General features: G+C 43.6%; 2 protein-coding genes across 2 annotated transcripts in view; both read left to right on the top strand.

Moving 5' to 3' along the window:
* Positions 1 to 6,358, top strand: part of LOC128373836 (neuronal pentraxin-2-like) — a 13,731-nt gene extending 7,373 nt beyond the window's left edge. Inside the window, exons 2-5 of the mRNA XM_053334031.1 lie at positions 5 to 23; positions 844 to 1,094; positions 5,430 to 5,609; positions 6,149 to 6,358. Of these exons, the coding sequence (XP_053190006.1) occupies positions 5 to 23; positions 844 to 1,094; positions 5,430 to 5,609; positions 6,149 to 6,358 (660 nt within the window). The remainder of the gene's footprint in view (positions 1 to 4; positions 24 to 843; positions 1,095 to 5,429; positions 5,610 to 6,148) is intronic.
* Positions 6,359 to 11,408: 5,050 nt separating this feature from the next.
* LOC128373835 (C-type lectin domain family 1 member A-like) lies at positions 11,409 to 20,240 on the top strand. Its single transcript, XM_053334030.1, is given in 7 exon segments — positions 11,409 to 11,526; positions 13,583 to 13,672; positions 14,671 to 14,835; positions 17,099 to 17,220; positions 17,222 to 17,251; positions 18,111 to 18,235; positions 20,090 to 20,240. Coding segments are annotated over 7 exon segments (801 nt in total).

The following is a 20,240-nucleotide window of genomic DNA, read 5'->3' as shown; positions in this document are numbered from 1 at the left end:
GAAGGACGGAGGAACGAAGGAAGGTAGGAGGGAGGGAGGAAAGAAGGAACGAAGGTAGGAGGGAGAAAAAGAGGAAGGGCAGAGTGGGCTGTTGGTAGGGTGGCCTTGACCCTCCTGTCGTCCTCGAGTCAAGGAAGGAAGGAGGGAAGAAAGAAGGAAAGGAGGGAGGGAGGGAGGGAGGAAAAAGGAAGGAAGGGAGGAAGAAGGAAAGGAAGGACGGAGGAAGGAAGGAAGGTAGGAGGGAGGGAGGAAAGAAGGAACGAAGGTAGGAGGGAGAAAAAGAGGAAGGGCAGAGTGGGCTGTTGGTAGGGTGGCCTTGACCCTCCTGTCGTCCTCGAGTCAAGGAAGGAAGGGAGGAAGGAACGAAGGAAGGAAGGAGGGAAGGAAATAAGGAGGGAGGAAGAAAGGAATGACAGAAGGAAGGAAGGAGGGAAGGAAGGAGGGGAGGAAAGGAAGGGAGGAACAGTCAAAACAGACGGGGTCAGTTTGACCCGGGAGGACAACAGGAGGGTTAAAGAAACAGGAGTTAATACTACCTGTTAAGAGACAGAGGCTGAACTGAGGGGCTGTACCATAAAGAATCCCTCAGAGATTAATAAAGAGGGTTTTATTTAACTGTGAATTGTGCAAAGCTACTTTTGTTGAGTCCTAGAATAAAAATATAGAGCTGCAAATGAGCATAATAGAGATTTACTGACAAAAGTGCTTAACAAGATTATGTTACAGTGTTATATGTGGGTTTACACGTCAAATGCCACTGCAGTATATTACTTCCTTGCTTACTACCTAGGTCAGATTCATCTAATAGTTTGCATCTAAACTCTGCATTCCTAATCTCACCAGGAGCCAACAAGAAGCTAAAGAGTCCCAACGCTTTCATGCTCGACTTCCCCATGAGGACCAACTATATGTACGCCAGGATGAAGCGAGCGGTGGTCAACGAGATCTTCGCCATGACCATCTGCCTGCGCCTGAAGTCAGGAGAGGGTCCCGGCCTCGGTACTCCCTTCTCCTACGCCGTACCCGGACAAGCTAATGAACTGGTGCTCATCGAATGGGGAAACAACCCCATGGAGCTGCTCATCAATGACAAGGTAATGTAATGTATAAGTGTTGTGTTGTTTGGTTAAATGTTGTGTTAAATGTTGTGTAAAAGACGGCTCCTCTTTGTGTGGTGATCCCATTTACTGTATATAAAAATAGACACAGTGAGGTGTGAGGTCACTCGTTCCTTTTGGAGCCAGGACTTTCATTTCCCTTTCATGCTTTGGAAACCAGCCCAGCTACCTCAGACCCTACCTAACACTAGTTTACTGGGAACCCCGAGCAGTGCACACCCATGCTAATGTTAGCTATGTTAGCTAAATTACAGATATTGTCATGAAGTAACCAGAATATTGTTGCAGTTTATAGTCAGCACCTTTTGGAGCCAGGACCTTCCAAATAAGGAGTGTTGCCTTTCACACTTTGGAAACCAGCCCAGCTACCTCGGATCCAAGCTAACACTAGTTTACTGGGAACCCCTGAGCAGTGCACACCCATGCTAATATTAGCTATGTTAGCTAAATTACAGATATTGTAATGAACTAACCAGAATATTGTGACAGTAGCTCGAGAACAAGGTCAATCAACGCCCACATAGTAGACATCAAAGCTACTATAAGACAGAGCAATCATTTCCAAAATGATCACCAGCATACTTATTAGAAAGTATTGAGTTAGCGATTAAGACCATAATAACTTGTTGGAAGTCAGTTGGAGCATCTAAAAAACCATTGGTAGCACTTCAAGGTATTTCCCCATTGGCTTAACCTCAAACCATTGTAGTTGCCACTTGGGGTCATTCCCATTTATTCTGGTGCAAGACACCCTGGTATGTCATGTATATTAAACATTTAAAGACTTCAGGATCATTATCAAGTTCTTCTAGAAGGATTTTCCAATCAAAAAGCTTCTCTCAGCTTTAGGCGACCAGTGTCCTCAGGTGCCACAGCCCTGGGTGTTAGTCTGATAGTCACAGCTCAGACTGACAGGACACCATTACCTCACCAGTGCAGGTTAGGACAGACATGCACGGCAACCCTGTCCACTAGAAGTTACATTTCCACACTACAATAAAGCGTAATTTGGCTAGGAAGGAAGGTTAAGGGCAAAACAATTAGAGGGAGAGGTTAAGGTATCATGGATCAGAGGAGCTAATTTGGTAAAGTCGCTGCTTTTATTGAGTGTTAGTGATTGTAAATATGACAATCAATCTATGATTCTTCATGTTTTGCTATCAAATACAAACTAATAGTCGAAGGTGTTTTGCATCTCCAGTCTGGTTTTCCCTTTTAGGTTTCAGGTTGCCTTTTTGAAGCCCAAAGGAGCACTGCAGTCAGCTTTCAACCACATCTCACTGTCTTTATCACACATGACTCAAACTTAAAAATGTTTGAAAACTTCGGACCTTGAGTTGAGAGTATTTTGTCACACATAGCTACTGATCCCGGCATTTAAAATTAATCCCACCATTCTCAAATATTGCTGTTTGTTTTAAATATATTCTAGGGCTGTCAAACGATTAATTCTTTTAATCGAGATTAATCGCAGAATTTCCATAGTTAATCACGATTAATGGCGTTTTGAATTGCATGTTTAAAATCCTGTTATTTTCCATTTGAAGGCAGTTTTAAGCCCATAATGTAAAGCATTTCTTACCAGAGTGTCTTAACTGGGAATCAATCACGGCTCTGCTGCGACTCCCACACTCCAAAATGGTCCTTTGGTGGAGCTGAGGCTGGCTTGGCTGCACCTGGGTGTTTAGCGTGGAGGTGCTAACTCAAACTCCACGTACTCCGGTGGTAGTTAAACTCCGTTTGACACAGGTTGCATTTTACTTTTGACTTGTCAACTGAAGCGTCTGGAAGTGTTTTAAAGTTAAACAAGCCGTTCAAAAGTCCAGTAGCTCTCTTACTTTCCATCAGCGCGGTAGGTTTACTGCAGGAGGCCACTTCAAAGCATAGCGCTACAGCTAGAGGAGCCGTCTACGGGGGAGTAGAAGGGACAAAAAGGCTTGCAACATAAAATGCGATTTAAAAAAATGAACGCGTTATGGATTGCATTAATCTAATCGCGATTAACGCGTTAACGCTGACAGCCCTAATATTCTTACAAATAAAATATGCAGTGAGGAGCTTTTTGTTGCTTCAGCCAGAAAAGATTCAGAGGCTCTAACTTACTTACTTTGTAGATTTACCTTCATTTTTATATAAAAAATGTGGATGTGTCAGTTTGAATGCCACTTGTTAAGTTAATGAGATATTAATTTGTACACAAACTCTCCACCATCAGATCATTTAGTTAATCTATTAACCTCCTAATCATTTATTCTCTGAAAGGCTAATTCCCTTTTCCCTTAAATGGAAAACAGATACTTCGTCTTCTTTCCCCTCTCTTGTCTCAGTGCTGCAGTGCAGTGAGCTCAACGAATCAACAAAGCTTAATTCAACAAAGTTAATCTGATTATCGTAATCGATTGGCCTAATTATTTGTAGGAGTGACATTACCACGAGGGATAAACTGTCATGTTTGTTTTCCGTGACTGACAAACTTGGCAGTCATCAAACTTGATCAGTGAGACTTTTAAATGATCTTCAGAAGGAAATTTAATCACAGTGTTTCACTCTCCTGCTGTTCCTCGAGTCAAGGGAGGAAGGGAGGAAGGGAGGAAGGAAGGAAAGGAGGAAGGAAGGGAGGAAGGGAGGAAGAAGGAATGATGGAAGGGAGGGAGGGAGGAAGGAAGAAGGAAGTAAAGGAGGGAGGAAAGGAGGAAGGAAGGGAGAAAGAAGGAAGGAAAGAAGGAAGGAAAGGAGGGAGGAAAGGAGGGACAAAGAAGGAAGGAGGGAGGGAAGGAAGGAATGAAGGAAAGGAAGAAGGAAGGAAACGAGGGAGGAAGGAAGGAGGGAAGGAAGGAATGATGGAAGGGAGAAAGAAGGAAGGGAAGGATGTAGGAAGAAGGAAAGAAAGGAGGGAGGAAAGACCGACAGAAGGAAGGGAGGAAGGAAGGGAGGAAGGAAAGGAGGAAGAAGGAAGGAATGATGGAAAGGAAAAAAGGAAGGGAAGGAAGGAATGAAGGAAGGAAAGAAAAAAGGAAAGGAAAAAAGGAAGGAAGGACAGAAAGAAAGGAGGAACAATCAAAACAAACGGGCTCAGTTTGACCCGGGAGGCCGACACAAAGGTTAATTTTATTTTCTAGAGTTTATGAGGATGAACTCTTCTCTCTTCTCTTCTCTTCTCTTCTCTGTTAATCCACTTTACTCTCAGCAGTGAATATGTGCCTGTAAATCTTTGTAAAGCTGTTATCCAGCAGCAGTTTGTCATGTAAAGCTGTTTCCACAATGGAGCAGTGATGTTGGGTACAGAGGTTTTAGTCTTTTTTTTCTTTTTTAACAATACAAGGAAAGGGGGAAAGATGTTCCTGTAATGCTCATGTACAATTTAAGAGGGATGGAGGAGTCTGTACTTATGTTGTCATGACTCCAAAATGACGTCTCTAGTCCTAAGGTCAGGCTTCAATGATCCTTTTATTCTATCACACGCTAAGTCTCTTGATTGATGCAGATCAGGCTTCTCTTTTGACACTATTAATAAAATCTTCAGAAGGCAGTTTAATCACAGTCTTTAACCCTCCTGTTGTTCCTCGAGTCAAGGAAGGAAGGGAGGAAGGGAGGAAGAAGGAAGGATGCGATGATTGGTTGCGAGGGCTGGATCTCGAGGACATTGGTCAATCAACCTGTCAATCAGGACGTAGCCACGCCCTAATGCATACCCTGCTTTATCGTCACATATAAAATCAGGGAGGCCAAAATGTCCCAAATGAACATCATACTGCATTGAAGAAGGCTTTAAACTAGCGATTGAGACCATAAACACATTTTGAAAACGTTTACTGAGGTTAGAAATCAAGTGAGAAGTTGGTGAATTCTCCATTGACTTGTATAGAGACGGTCGCCCCCTGGTGGCCTTTTGATAGAATGCAGAATGCACTAAGTTACTTCCTGGTTGGCTTCATTTCAGAGAGATTCCGGAACTCCCCGCCTGGTTAATTCGAATGGAAAGATTCCAACTTTGAAAATTCCGGAATGTTGCAACTTTGGTTACTTAGTTACGTAATTAAGTAAAGAACAAAGAGACAGTTTGTTTTAGTAAGTAGTTAGTTTAAGTTTCACTGCTTTATGTTTATTGTGAGTGATCTCCGAGTGTGCCTCATTTCAGAGGACCAGAACTCCCTGCCTGGTTTAACTTTGGTAGTGAGGTTATTTTGCTGAGGAGACTATGAGTAGTTTGAAGCTGTGAGAAGGTTCAGTTATGAGAACTTTTAGCTGAGATGTTTCCACTGGAATAAAAACCTCATTCTTCTTTCCTTCTCTCTCTATTTGTGTGTTTAGGCGGTGACGATACCAATCACTATGACGGACGGGAAGTGGCATCATGTGTGCGTGACGTGGACGACGCGTGACGGAGTCTGGGAGGCCTACCAGGACGGAGTGAAGAAAGGCTCGGGTCAAAACCTGTCGCCATGGCACCCAATCAAACCGGGAGGGACCTTTATTCTGGGGCAGGAGCAGGTAAGATAGACTATATACACAGAGTGAAAAACTGAACTTTATATATCTACAGCGTCAGACAGACTGTGTGGAAACAAGATTTATACAGTTGCATTTAAATTCAACATGCTGGATCCAATTTTCCAGTCCTGTTTAACATTTTCCAAAACTTGCACAGGAAAGTTGGTTACGTAACTACAACTAAATGTAATACCTTTCCACCCAAATCAGTAAAAAACAGTAGGAAAAACAGTTTAACCCTCCTGTGGTCCTCTAGTCAAGGAAGGAAGGGAGGGAAGGAGGAAGGAAAGGAGGGAATGTGGAAGAAGGAAGTAAAGGGGGAAGGCAGGAAGGAAGGAAGGAAGGACAGGAGGGAAAGGAGAGAGGAAGGAAGGAGGGCAAGGCAGGAAGGGGGGAGGAAGGAAGGAAGGAAGGAAAGGGGGAAGGCAGGAAGGAAGGGCGGAAGGAAAGGAAGGACAGAAGGAATCTCTATTTTAATCATTTTTTAATCTAATAAGCTCAAATCAGATCCTAACTCAAAGCTCTTCTTCTCTCCACAGGACACGATGGGAGGCCGCTTCGACGTCACTCAGTCCTTCATGGGCGAGTTATCAGACCTCCAGTTCTGGTCCCGAGTCCTGACCCCCAACGAGATCTACAGCCAGGCCACGTGCGGAGGCCACCTCGTCGGCGACGTCATGTCCTGGTCGGAGGAGTCGGTGGAGCTCCACGGCAGACTCGCCGAGCTGCCCTTTGACCCCTGCCACTAAGGACGGATGCTGATGCTGCCCCCCCCCCCCCCCCACATTGCATCAACCCACATAACTGTTAATATGACTGGAGAGTGGAAAGGATGTGGTTTTGTCATGGATTAAAGATGGCGGAGGGGGGAAATGGGGTCATTTATTTCACCACATTGTTCTGCAGGACTTCTTCTTCTTCTTCTTTTTTTTTTTTTTTGCCATTCCTGTCCGATATCTTTCTGCCTTTCTCCACCTACAACCTAACTTCCTCTCGCTCTGATGCTCTCATGCAAGACTCCAAAGAGCGCTATAGGGCTAGGGCTTTTGGATTTACCGGCTGTGTTGTCATGACAACGGCTGCTCCGAGGGATCCAACAAAAACCATAAGAGGATTTCCTGCTTTCCTTTTTTTATCAGGACAGGTCAAAAAGGTTGCTTGTTGCCATTAGCTCACCTGCGCTAACGATGCGCTAACTTGTTTTTTTGCTAGCTATGTGAGCAAAATGAACATTACAGGAAGTTAAAAAGTGGCTAAAAGGCAACAAGGATCAAACTTGAGCCATGATTGTTCAATTTCATATTTTCATGTGGAGATAAAAGTAAAAAAAAATGTTGAGTCAGCACAACATAATGAAGTCAATTTTGCACATTTAGATTTTTAGCTGTTTTATAAATAGTATTTCATATTGAAAAAACTCTAACAACAGACTTTTTTTTTCTTTTTTTTTGTAGAAAGAAAACAAAATTTGCTTTTTTTTTGGCATCCAGAAAAAAAAAAAGTAATATTTGTGCAATCTCTTCTTCTATAACTGTAAATATGACATTTGATCAAACGGAGGATGTTTTAAATGTTTTCTGTGTCTCTCTCCGTGTGTGTGTGTGTAAGCCGATCTGTGTCCCTAATCAAATGTCAAACAGGCTTTACATAACAGCGCCACGGCTCAGTGTTGCACATGACGGGCCGCAGGTTAACCGTCCCTCAACGTGTCACCGCCGTAATGCCGACGTCTCCTAGGCAACCGGCGGATTACAGCGGGATTTACCTGTCGACAACTCTGATCTGATCCTGCCTATTTCTGTGCTCACACCGCTCCCCGACTAGCTTTAACCACATGGCAGAGACACACACACACACACACACACACACACACACACACTACTTTATATACCTGTGAGGACATTTGTTGATATAATGCATCCCGTAGCCCAGGGGTGTCAAACATGCGGCCTGTGGGCCAGAACCAGCCCGTCGAGGGATCCAATCCGGCCCACTCTCCTTCCTGTCTGTTTTCCTTCCTTCCATCTGTCCTTCCTCCCTTTCTTCCCTCCTTCCTTCCTTCCATCTTTTTAATGGTCAGGCCCACATGAGATCAAATTGGTCTGTATGTGGCCCTTGAATGAAGGGAGGAAAGGGAGGAAGGACACAAGGAAGGACAGATGAAAGGAAGGAAGAATCCTTCCTTCCATCTGTCCTTCCTTCTGTCCTCCCTTTCTTTCATCTTTCTTTCCTTCCTTCCTTCCTTTCACCCTTCCATCTGTCCTTTCTCCCTTTCTTTTTGCTTCTTTCCTTCCTTCATTCCTTCCATCTTTCCTTCCTTCCTTCCTGCCTTCCTTGCTTCTTCCCTCCCTCCCTCCCTTTCTTCCTTCTGTCCTTCCTCCCTTTCTTCCTTCCTTCCTTCCTTCCATCTTTTTAATGGTCCGGCCCTTGAATGAAAATGAGTTTGACCCCTCCTGCTGTAGCCCTTTACATTAGCCTTAATCATATCCTAACCTAATCCTAAACTTAAGCACTCCGAAGTCTGGTGATGTGTGTCCTTGAACGTCACACACACACACACACACACACACACACACACACACACACACACACACACTCTCATAGCTGCTCAAAGGAGATGAAGAAGAGGTGACAGATTCTCTCTTCTTCTTCATTAACTGTTTATCAGTAGGTGCACTTTCAAGTTTTTATAACAAAAAAAAAAAAAGAAGGTTTTTGTACATGTGTAAATGACATCATAGATAGTCTGTTTTTAAATTACTTCAAAGGTATTTCTCACATTGTAAATAAGTAAATAAGTACATAGCACCTTCTCAGCCCGCTCTTCTCAACCCTCTGTGTATTATTTGTAAATCACAGATTTGAGAGGGAGCTGTTTTATTATATGTTTTATTCTTATTATAACTCTATCCACTCACTCCCTCCTGCTGTGTTCAACTCTTTATATCGGATATATAGTGGAAAATGGGGGTTGCCGCGGTGACGGGATCTCTCTCTCTTGCATCAGGACCAGAATATACATGTGAATGTTTCTTTGAATGTAATGCCAAGACGAGCAGCACTTTGAAACCATGCTCCTGTTTTTCTTCTTCTTCTTCTTCTTCTCATGATAGTGGGCCAAAATGTGCGTGACGTGTGTTTTTTTTTCTTTCTTTCTGTCCTATTTTTTGTTACATAGATCCCCCCCCCCCCCCCCCCCCCCCAAAAAAAAAAAAAAAAATCCCTCCCTCCCTGTTCCTAACAAACTATCTAGTCCAGGGGTGTCAAACATGCGGCCCGTGGGCCAGAACCGGCCCGCTTTCCTTCTTGTGTTCTTTTCCTTCCTTCCATCTGTCCTTCCTCCCTACCTTCCTTTTTTCCTTTCTTCGTTCCTTCCATCTGTCCCTTCTTTCTTCCCTCTCTCCTTTCTTTCCTTCCTCCCTACCTTCCTTTTTTCCTCTCTTCGTTCCTTCCATCTGTCCTTCCTTCCTTCCCTCGCTCCTTTCTTTCTTTCCTTCCTCCCTACCTTCCTTTTTTCCTCTCTTCGTTCCTTCCATCTGTCCTTCCTTCCTTCCTTCTGTCTTCCCTCGCTCCTTTCTTTCCTTCCTCCCTACCTTCACCTTCCTTTTTTCCTCTCTTCGTTCCTTCCATCTGTCCTTCCTTCTTTCCTTCTTTCTTCCCTCTCTCCTTTCTTTCCTTCCTCCCTACCTTCCTTTTTTCCTTTCTTCGTTCCTTCCTTCCATCTGTCCTTCCTACCTTCATTCTTTCCTTCCTCCCTTCTGTCCTTCCTTCATTTCTTCCTTCTGTCCTCCCTTACTTCCTTCCTCCCATCTGTCTTCCCTACCTTTCTTCCCTCCTTCCTTTTGCCTGTCTTTCCTTCCTTCCCTTCTTATATCCTTCCTTCCTTCCTTCTTTCCCTCCATCTTTTTAATGATCTGGCCCACATGAGATCAAATTGGTCTGTATGTGACCCTTGAATGAAAATGAGTTTGACTCCTCTTATCTAGTCTGTTAGCTGAATGTTTATATAAAAGAAAATAAGAAATACAAGACATGCTTATCCTCGCCTTTGGTGTACATTTTAACATTTGATAGGGTTTTTTCTTTTTTCTTTTTCTTTTTTTGATTTGTTCTTTTGTGTCTTTTGCTGTAAATATACCAAAGTATTACAGTGTGTTCAGTCAACAGTCCCTCCCCTTCATGTGTAAGCCAAAAAACTATAAACTGAATTGTAAAACTTGAAAGAGGAAAAAAAAAAACGATGCACTATAAATGCTGTCAAATATTTGTAAATAAGTCAGGATTTTGAATAAAACTATATAAAATATTTTATGAAATCAAAACTGGGCTACTAATTTATTTCTTTACAGCGTGTTGTTGTTTTGTCATTGATGTGATGCAGCTTAATCCTCCTGTTGTCCTCGAGTCAAGGAAGGAAGGAAGGGAGGAAGAAGAAGGGAGGGAGGAAGGAAGGGAGGGAGAAAGGAAGGAAGGAAGGAAGGAGGAAGGAAGGAAGGAAGGAAGGAAGGAGGAAGGAAGGAAGGGAGGGAGGGAGAAGGGAAGGAGGGAAGGAAGGAAGGGAGGGAGAAGAAGGGAGGGAGGAAGGGAGAAAGGAAGGAAAGGAGGGAGGGAGGGAGGAAGGAAGGGAGGGAGGGAGGAAGGAAGGACAGGAGGGAGGGAGGGAGGGAGAAAGAAAGGAAACACAGAAGGGAGGAAGGAAAGGAAAAGAGGAAGGGAGGGAGGAAGGAAGGAAAGAAGGACAGAAAAAGATGGAAGGGAGGAAGGAAAGGAAGGAAGAAGGAAGGAAAGGAGGGAGGGAGGGAGGGAGGGAGGGAGGAAGGAAGGAAGGAAGGAAGGAAGGAAGGAAGGACAGGAGGGAGGAAGGAAAGGAATGAAGGAAAGAGAGGGAGGAAGGAAAGGAATGAAGGAAAGAGAGGGATAAAGGAAATGAGGAAGGAAGGAAGGAAGGAAGTGAGGAAAGAAGTATGGAAGGAGGGGAAGAACAAAGGAAAAATTATTAAGAGGGAGGAAGGAAAGAAGGAACAGTCAAAAGAGTTTTTGGGAGAATAACAGATTTTTTGTTGCTAATAAGAAACATTAAAAAAGTTGGCAGCCTTATCCTTTAACTGTGAAGATCATCTATAGTGGCATCTAACTCTAATAAATCCTCTCTGCAGTAGTTAATAAGGAGTTTTTAATGTTTTAACGAGCTGATATAAAACACAGAAGCTGCTATAATGTCTGTAGCTGCTGGTTTGGTTATCACACACAGTCCTGCTTTGCATACAGCTGCAGACGACTCACTATTTTAATATGAGACACATTCACTGACTGCACTCTTCTCTCCTACCTGCTCTGGGAAACATGTAACTCTGATGCTGATGCTTTAATTACTCAAACAAACAGCTGCTGTTGTTGTTGTTCATTTGGATGAAACGATGGGAGTGAGCAATGGATCAACTCTGCTGGCAGAAGAAGAAAAAACGAAAACTTGTGCAGACAAATGTAAGATAAGTTCTTCCTGTAAAAGCTTCAACTTTTGTATATTTGTTTGGTTTTTTAAAGTAAATTTACACTCAAAGATAGTTTTATCCTCCTGTATATACTGTACTGTATGTTGCAACAAGAGTTTTTACCTTATTTCATTATGCATACATTCATTTGGATAAGTTTGAAGGCTTTATATTTAATGTGAATCTACATTTCCTCATTTATCCCTGGTGGTGTTGACCATGCATGTATTTATTTATTTGCTGAGGTTTTGAGACATCTGCCACATTATTCTGCACAACTATTTCAATGTTTCCATTTCCAGAAACAATGTCCCAGTCACACGGTGTAACCTACAGACCTCACTGTGGAGGCCTGGCAGCTGCCATCTCAAAACTTCAGCAAATAAAACACAGAGTCTTATTAACAGGGCTGCAGTCCATTAAAGGTACGTGTAGAAATATAACACTGATGCAGAATCTAATGCATGTATGAAGGTTATCAATATGTTTCTATATATGTATGTTAGTGAGTGTTATTATATTATAATGCAGTCCAGTATAACTCCATATATACAGCCTCAAATATGATCACATACTGTAACAAACTGCTATAAAAATACAGGGAATTTCATACAGTAATGTACCGTTTACCAGGGTTTTCCCACAGCACTTTACAGCTAAGGCGGCCGCCTAAGCAACACACGCCTGCCGCCTTAACTAACGTCTTCAAAAAATATATATAAATAAATAAATTAAATAAATTAAATAAATCCAACCAACGTCTGCAGCGGGCCGGAACCGCTGTGTCCGACTGTCTGACTTCGACCCTGAACACACCTGTAGCTCTCTGCACCTCCCGCTAGCATAACACAGACACGCTAACAGTGATATTAAGTTTAAGGAAACAAACACAGACCGCTGGTTAAAACATAAATCTACATCATCTGAGGCAGAACCTGCGCAGAAAGAAACACCGGAGCCCGAAAAACTAATGAAAACAGCGACATGTGATGTCACCATTAACAACGTTACTCCTCAAACAGGTAACTGTGGCGTTACTATAGCAACAAGTTTCAAGCTAACCGGCTCAGAGTATATGAACGGCTCCAACTAAAACTGAAAAAACTCATATTAATATTCAGGGCCTGAATTTCAGCGCGGGATTGCGGGTATTGCGCACAATTTGATTGATTCCCGCAAATCCAACACTTACAATGCGGGAAATTCCCGCACACATTTAGAGCGATGTATATTAACGTTCAACCAACGTCTGAAGCGGGGCTTACTGCAGGACGACTGGCCGGAACCGCTGTGTCCGACTGTCTGACTTCGACCCTGAACACACCTGTAGCTCTCTGTACCTCTCGCTAGCATAACACAGACAAGCTAACAGTGATATTAAGTTTAAGGAAACAAACACAGACAAGCTAACAGTGATATTAAGTTTAAGGAAACAAACACAGACCGCTGGTTAAAACATAAATCTACATCATCTGAGGCAGAACCTGCTCAGAAAGAAACAGCGGAGCCTGAAAAACTAATGAAAACAGCGCCATGTGATGTCAACATTAACAACGTTACTCCTCAAACAGGTAACTGTGGCGTTACTATAGTAACAAGTTTCAAGCTAACCGGCTCAGAGTATATGAATGGCTCCAACTAAACAGCTGATATTAGTGTGTAAAATGCTGCGGTGCTGCGCGTTTTATCAGCTGATGTTACAAAACATCAATTTTAAGTCACTCAGATGTTTCTCATTCAACAGACCTGAAGAGAGAGAGTGAGGCAGATTCAACAAAAACATGACGCTAATGCTACTGAAGCTGAATATCACTATTTAACTGTATAATACTAGCCTATATAACTTGTAATTACTATAAAATATAGTTCAGAGAATAAGTTAACTATATAAAATACACTCAATGGTTTAACCTGTGTAATCTAATTTAATCCAATACAGCAGCTCTGCTATGAATTTTACATTTATGAAGTTTATACTGTACATTTTTTGACAAGAAGGTGAAAACTCTGCTTTATGTTCATTATTGAGTGATTGTGGTGTATTAGGGTGCATTATATTGAAAGGTGTTCCTAATATTTTGTCTACTCCATGAACATACATGAGAAGATACACCACCACCACTCTCTCACTGGTCCCCACCACCTTAACTATTTTTGTGCGGGAAACCCTGCATACATATAGTTGAATACTTTACATGTTGATAGCAGTAGTAGCTAGTAGCAGTAGTAGCTAGCATAGACATATATACGTCGACATATTGTATATATGTCTATGGTAGCTAGTAGCAGTAGTAGTAGTATTCAATCAGTTGCAAGACAATTACAGCATTTATAAAGAGAAATGTAATATGCTTGTTGTATTGAATTGTACATTTATATTGCTTTGTGATTTAGGTGAATTGTCCCTTTATGAGGATCCACCGCAGCACTATAATGAGTCTGGTATTTAGTGTTGTTATTTAGTGTTGTTTTGTCTCTCAGGCAGCATCAGGGATCACAGACAGCTGGCTCACTACCTCTCCCTGCTCTGCTTCCTGCTCACCATCATCACCCTGCTGCTCACTCTCTGCTGTGAGTACTGAATACTTTCTCTACAACAACAACTACTAACAATGGAGCTCAGGCTGTGAAAAGGCTGCTCAGACAGATACCTGTTTGCCGGATCAATCCATTGTTAGCTTTTTTTGGGGGGGGGGGTTCTGTGGGTGGAAAAAAATGCAATGGAATGATGCAGAGGTATAAGATTTCACAGTAGACATTAACCTTTGTGTCGTCCTCCCGGGTCAAATTGACTTGACCCCGTCTGTTTTGACTGTTCCTTCTTTCCTTCCTTCCTTCCTTCCTTCCTTCCTTCATTCTTCCTTCCTCCCTCCTTTCCCTCCTTTCCTTCCTTCTTCCTTCCTTTCTCCCTCTTTCCTTCCTTCCTTCCTTCCTTCTTTCCTCCCTTCCTTCATTCTTCCTTCCTTCCTCCTTTCCTGCCTTCCCTCCTTCCTTCCTCCCTCTTTTCCTCCCTTCCTTCATTCTTCCTTCCTTCCTCCTTTCCTGCCTTCCTCCCCCTTTTCTTCCTACTTCCTTCATTCCTCCCTCCTTTCTTTCCATCTTCCTCCCTCCTTTCCTCCCTTCCTGCCTTCCCTCCTTTCCCTTCCTTCCTTCCTTCCTTCCTTTAACTGGTTAACTGAGAAATGCTGAATATGTCTTAATTATCCTGCCAGAAATCAGGACAGCCGTCTTTTCACATTTTATTTTAGAAAGAAACGTCTTCATTTGAATGTTTACAGAGAGGATTAACTGTTCCTTCTGTATGGCCTCATCTTTTTTTTTTTTTATATACCTCTCTGTCAGTCTGCTTTGTTTCTTTCTCCCTGACACATCCTTTATCATCCCGTATCCATGGAAACGAGTGATGGGACATTCTGTATGTAATTTTCTGTCTTTTGTGTGTGTGTGTGTGTCTGTGTCTGTGTCTGTGTGTGTGTGTGTGTGTGTCTGTGTCTGTGTCTGTGTGTGTGTGTGTGTGTGTCTGTGTGTCTGTGTGTGTGTGTGTGTGTGTGTGTGTGTGATGCCTACAGTGGTGCAGATAACGTCGCTGTTCCAGTCACAGTTGGCCGTGCAGAAAAACAAACTGAGAGATGTGACGAGCAGACTGGAGAAGCAAAACCAGTCGTATCGCCTCCTGTTCTCCCAGTATCCTGCTCTCAACCAGTACTGCTCCGTCAGCAACTCCACTACCGGTGGTGAGACGGGTTTCTAATGTGTGTGTGTGTGTGTGTGTGTGTGTGTGTGTGTGTGTGTGTGTGTGTGACTTTCAAGGACACACATCATCAGACTTCAGAGTGCTTAAGTTTAGGGTTAGGTTAGGGTAAGTTTTCCAGAAAATGATTGTAACTATGCAAGGAGAAGGAGGAGGAGGAGGAGGAGGAGGAGGATAAAGGAAGAGGAAGAGGAGGAGGGGGAGAAAGAGGACGAGGAGGAGAAGGACGAGGAGAAGGAGGAAAAAGAGGGGAAAGAGGAGGAGGATAAAGGAAGAGGCGGAAGAGGAGGAGGGAGAGGAGGAAGAGAAAGAGGAGGAGAAGGAGGAGGACGACGAGGAGGACGAGGAAAAGGAGGAGAAAGAGGAGGAGAAAGAGGAGAAAGAGGAGGAGGATAAAGGAAGAGGAGGAGAAGGAGGAGAGAGAGGAGGAAGAGTTGGAGGAGAAAGACTAGGAGGAGGAGGAAGAGGAAAAGGAGGATAAAGGAAGAGGAGGAGGAAGAGGAACAGGAGGAAGAGTAGAAGTAGGAGGAGAAAGAGAAGGAGGAGGAGGAGGAGGAGGGAGAGGAGGAGAAAGAGGACGAGCAGGAGGAGGAGGAGGAAGGGGAAGGGGAAGGGGGGGGGCAAACATCGTGTGTGTGTGTGTGTGTGTGTGTGTTTTAAACTGTACTGATAACATTATGGACTGCTCAGATATTATACGGACTCATCTTTCACCTGCTGATCTCCAGATATGAACAAGGGATTTATTTGATGACAGAAAAAAATAATTTTTAAAAAGTAAACTTCCTGTCATGTTTCAGAATAAAACCATCTTCAGATTAAACTGAATTAATTATTAGCAAAGAGCCGTTTGGACCCGGCTGATTTGCATAAAGTGGTTTGCAAATGTTCACCAACCACAAACAGCTGAAACAGGAACATGTGAGCTGAGCTTCTCTCTTTCTTTCCTCTGTCCTCCTTTCCTTTCCTCCCTTCCTTCTTTCCTCCCTCCCTCCTTCTCTCTTTCTTTCCTCTGTCCTTCTTTCCTACCTTCCTTCCTTCTTTCCTTTCCTCCCTTCTTCCTTCCCTCCTCCCTTCCTCCCTCCTTTCCTTCCTTCTTTCCTTTCCTTTCCTCCCTTCCTCCCTCCTTTCCCTCCTTCTTTCCTTTCCTCCCTTCCTTCCTTCCTTGACTCGAGGACAACAGGAGGATTAAAAAAACATACTTAATGATTTTATAATTATGCATATAAAGGTTAGAAACAGTCACATAGAAGTTATTTTTTAGTTGGAAATGTTAAAATAAATAAATAAATCTGTGCACACCTGAGTAGTGTCAAAGTGTGTGTAGGAGGAATGTGCAACCAAGCTCCCACACTCTCGCTACCTTGTGTTAGTTTAGACATTTATATTCTTACTATTTAGTTTGTTTTCACTTTTAACCTTCCTATCGTCCTCCCCTTCCTTCCTCCCTCCCTCCTTCTGTCCTTCTTTCCTCCCCCCTACCTTCCTCCCTTCCTTCTTTCCTCTGTCCTTCTTTCCTCCCTCCTTCCTTCCTTCCACCCTCCCTCCTTCTCTCTTTCCTCCCTTCCTTCTTTCCTTCCTCCATCCCTCTTTCTTCCTTCCTTCTGTCCTTCCACCCTCCCTCCTTCTCTCTTTCTTTCCTCCATCCTACCTTCCTTCCTTCCTTTGTCCTTCCTTCCTTGCTTTCCTTTCCTCCCTTCCTTCTTTCCTTTCCTTTCCGCCCTTCCTTCCTCCTGTTCCTCCTTCCTCCCTCCTTCCTTCCGTCCTCCCTCCCTCCTTCTCTCTTTCTTTCCTCCCCCTACCTTCACCCCTTCATTCTGTCCTCTGTCCTTCTTTCCTCTTTTCCTTTTTCCCTCCCTCCTTCCTCTTGTCCCTCCTTCCATCCTACCTTCCTTTCTTCCTCCCTTCCCTCCATCCTACCTTCCTTCTTTCCTTCCTCCCTTCCTCCCTCCCTTCCTTCCTTCTCCCTCCCTTCCTTCCTTCCTCGAGGACAACAGGAGGGTTAAGTATAGTCATATTATTTTCTGGAACATTGTGAAATTTTAATATATTTTGAAGGTGGAGGCTTCAAATAAGCTCATATCATTTGTTCTTTGTCTTTCTTTTGTGTAATATTTAATTTGTGCAAACTAAACTAAACATTTAATAAACTCGCTGCTGAAACTGAGGCTGGCTTCTGTAGTGGAAAGGTAATCTAGGAGAAGATGAGTGAAATCAGCTGTTTTTATTCCTCCTTTGTGACTCAGAGCGACACTGCAGTCCGTGTCCAGCCGGCTGGGAGCACAAAGGAGACAAATGTTTCCTGTTCAGTCAGGACAGAGCCGACTGGATCAGCAGCCAGTACCGCTGCATGGCACAGGGGGGGCGCTCTGGTCCGAGTCAGCACGGAGGAGGAGCAGGTGAACACACACACACACACACACACACACACACACACACACACACTCAGACATCTCATTTCATCTCATCCTAGTTTATTTAAATTCATCTACCTTTAACTTACAGTATATTTCTCTCTTTAAACCTCCTGTCCTCGAGTCAAGGAAGGAAGGAAGGAAGGAAGGAAGGAAGGAAGGAAGGAAGGAAGGAAGGAAGGGAGGGAGGGAGGGAGGGAGGAAGGAAGAAGGAAGGAGGAAGGAAGGGAGGAAGGAAGGAAGGGAGGGAGGGAGGGAGGGAGGAAGGAAGGGAGGAAGGGAGGAAGAAGGAAGGAAAGGAGGGAGGAAAGAAAGGAGGGAGGAAGGAAGGGAGGGAGGAAGAACAGACGGAAGGAATGAAGGAAGGAAAGAAGGAACAGTCAAAACAAACGGGGTCAATTTGACCCGGGAGAACGACAGGAAGGATCATTATTAATATTTTCTGCATCAGTCCGCTTGTAAACATTTGAGATGCTTTTCCTGAAATTTCAGCTGTAAGGACACACATTCTGGCATGCACACACACACACACACACACACGCGCACGCACACACACACACACACACACACACACACACACACACACACACACACACACACACACATCAGATCAGAGAAGTTAAGAATAGATTTTAAGACCTCTATGAAATATGGAAACGTCTGCAGGAGCAGAGGTCAGCTCAGGTTTTGTCTTTCACTGTTTTACTGTACATGTTACTCTCTTTACCTCTTTCACTTTGATCCAAACAAGCTGCACAATGTCTGAAAAGAGAGTTAGAAAAGTTAGAATTCACTTTTTATACATATATTTATTTATCTATTTCTATATTTCTATATTTCTCAGGAGTTTCTGTGGAGTAAAGCTCAGAGTCTGAGTCAGGGAGACTCGTACTGGCTCGGTCTGAGGAGCAGCGGGAGTCAGGGGGGCTGGAGGTGGAGCGACGGCTCCCTGCTGGATGGGCCACCACAGTGAGTAGAGGGGGGGGGGGTGGAGGGGGAGGAGGAGGAGGAAGAGGAGGAGGAAGAGGAGGAGGAGGGGGAGAGGGGGAAGAGGAGGAGGAGGAAGAAAGAAAGAGGAGGACGAGGAGGAGCGACAGCCCCCTTGTGGATAAGGGAGCACAGTGAGTAATGTAGGAGGAGGAAGAGGAGGAAAAGGAGGAGCAAGAGGAGGAGGAGGAGAAGAAAGAAGAAGATGAGGAGAGTTAAGAGGAAGAGAGGAGGAAGTGAAGGAGGAGGAGGAAGAGGAGGAGGATAAAGGAAGAGGAGGAGAAGGAGGAGAAAGAGGAGGAGCAGGAGGAGGAGGAGAAAGGGGGGAGAAAGAGGAGGAGGAAGAGGGGGGGAGAAGGAGGAGGAGAAAGGAGGAGGAGAAGGACACACACTTGCAGGGAAATTACAATTATTTTTTTCTCACTTTTTATATTTTTTATACTTATACTTATACTAAAAGGGAGGAGGAGGAGGAGGAGCAGGAAGAGGAAGAGGAGGAGCTGGCTCTTTTTCTTTTCAGTTTTTTTATTCACTTATTTTCCTTTTCGTCATCTTTGTTGCAGACAATTGAGCTTTTCATCTTTTCTTCTATAATGAATCTCTTGTTCATAGCAGAATATTTTAATTAAAATCTTCTCATGAGGAAATTGATTGTGTATTTTTTAATTATTAATAAAATAATTTACAAAGAGTTTTTTCTGTTTTTTATATAAAATCATATACCCAGTTTTTATCCTTAATTTAATTAAAAGTTATTGCCTTTTTCAAAGTTTTATGTTTATTTTTCACATTTATTTAATATATGACAGTAAAAACACAGTAACTAGCAACTCGGGTGAAATATTTAAAAATATTAAATATTTATTTTAAATTGGCTTTAACTTTTTTTCCCTTTAACTGGAATCAAGAATTTAAGGAAGAATGGACGGGAGGAAGAAGGAAGGAAATTAGGGGAGGAAGGGAGGAGGGAAGGAAGGAAGGAAGGAGGAAGGGAGGGAGGGAGGAAGGAGGGAGGGAGGCAGGGAGGAAAGAAGGAAAAGGAGGAAGGACAGAAGGAAGGAAGAAAGGGATGGAGGAAAGAAAGTAGGAAGGGGGGAGGGAGGGAGAAAGGAAGGATGGAAGGAAAGAAGGAAGGTTTTTTCCTTTTACTGGAATCAATAATTTAAGGAAGAATGGAATGGAGGAAGAAGGAAGGAAATTAGGGGAGGAAGGAAGGAAGGAAGGAAGGAAGGAGGAAAGAAGGAAGCAAGGAAGGAAGGAAGGAAGAAAGAAGGAAGGGAGGAAGGAAGGAAGAAACAGGGATGGCGGAAAGAAGGAAGAAAGGAGGGAGGGAGGGAGAAAAGAAGGAGGGAAGGAGGGAGGGAGGGTGGAAAGAAGGAAGGGAGGAAGGAAGGAAGAAACAGGGATGGAGGAAAGAAGGTAGGAAGGAGGGAGTAAAGAAGGATGGAAGGGAGGAAGAAGGAAGGAAATTAGGGAAGGAAGGAAGGAAGAAGGAAGGGAGGAAGGACAAAAGGAAGGAAGAAACAGGGATGGAGGAAAGAATGTAGGAGGGAAGGGAAGAAGGAAGAAAGGAGGGAGGGAGGGAGAAAGGAAGGAGGGAAGGAAAGAAGGAAGTGACGGAGGGAAGAAAGAAGGAAGGTTTTTTTCCTTTTACTGGAATCAAGAATTTAAACCACATTCATCTCATTTAGTTTTTTGTGTTTTTTTGCATTACCTTTGTTTTAATGGGAGTTTTAATGCTGTCATATTTTTCTTATGTAAGAGGAATAGCGGTTGCCATGGAAACAGATTAAAAGTCTGAGGGGTGTTTTTCTTTCTTCTCTCTCATCGCTGCAGGTTTTGGGCGCGTGAGCCGGATAAAGGCGACGGCAGGGAGCTGTGTGGTCGACTCACACCAGGAGACAAATACCTCAGGACTTGGTTCGTCTCCAGATGTTCAGGACAAGTGAGGAGGATCTGTGAGAGGAGGAAGGCTACTCTGCAGTGA

The sequence above is a fragment of the Scomber japonicus genome, chromosome 15 (assembly GCF_027409825.1).
Source record: "Scomber japonicus isolate fScoJap1 chromosome 15, fScoJap1.pri, whole genome shotgun sequence".
Lineage (NCBI taxonomy): Eukaryota > Metazoa > Chordata > Actinopteri > Scombriformes > Scombridae > Scomber > Scomber japonicus.
The sequence above is the reverse complement of the archived record's forward strand: the minus strand, read 5'-3'. Positions and strand labels throughout refer to the sequence as shown.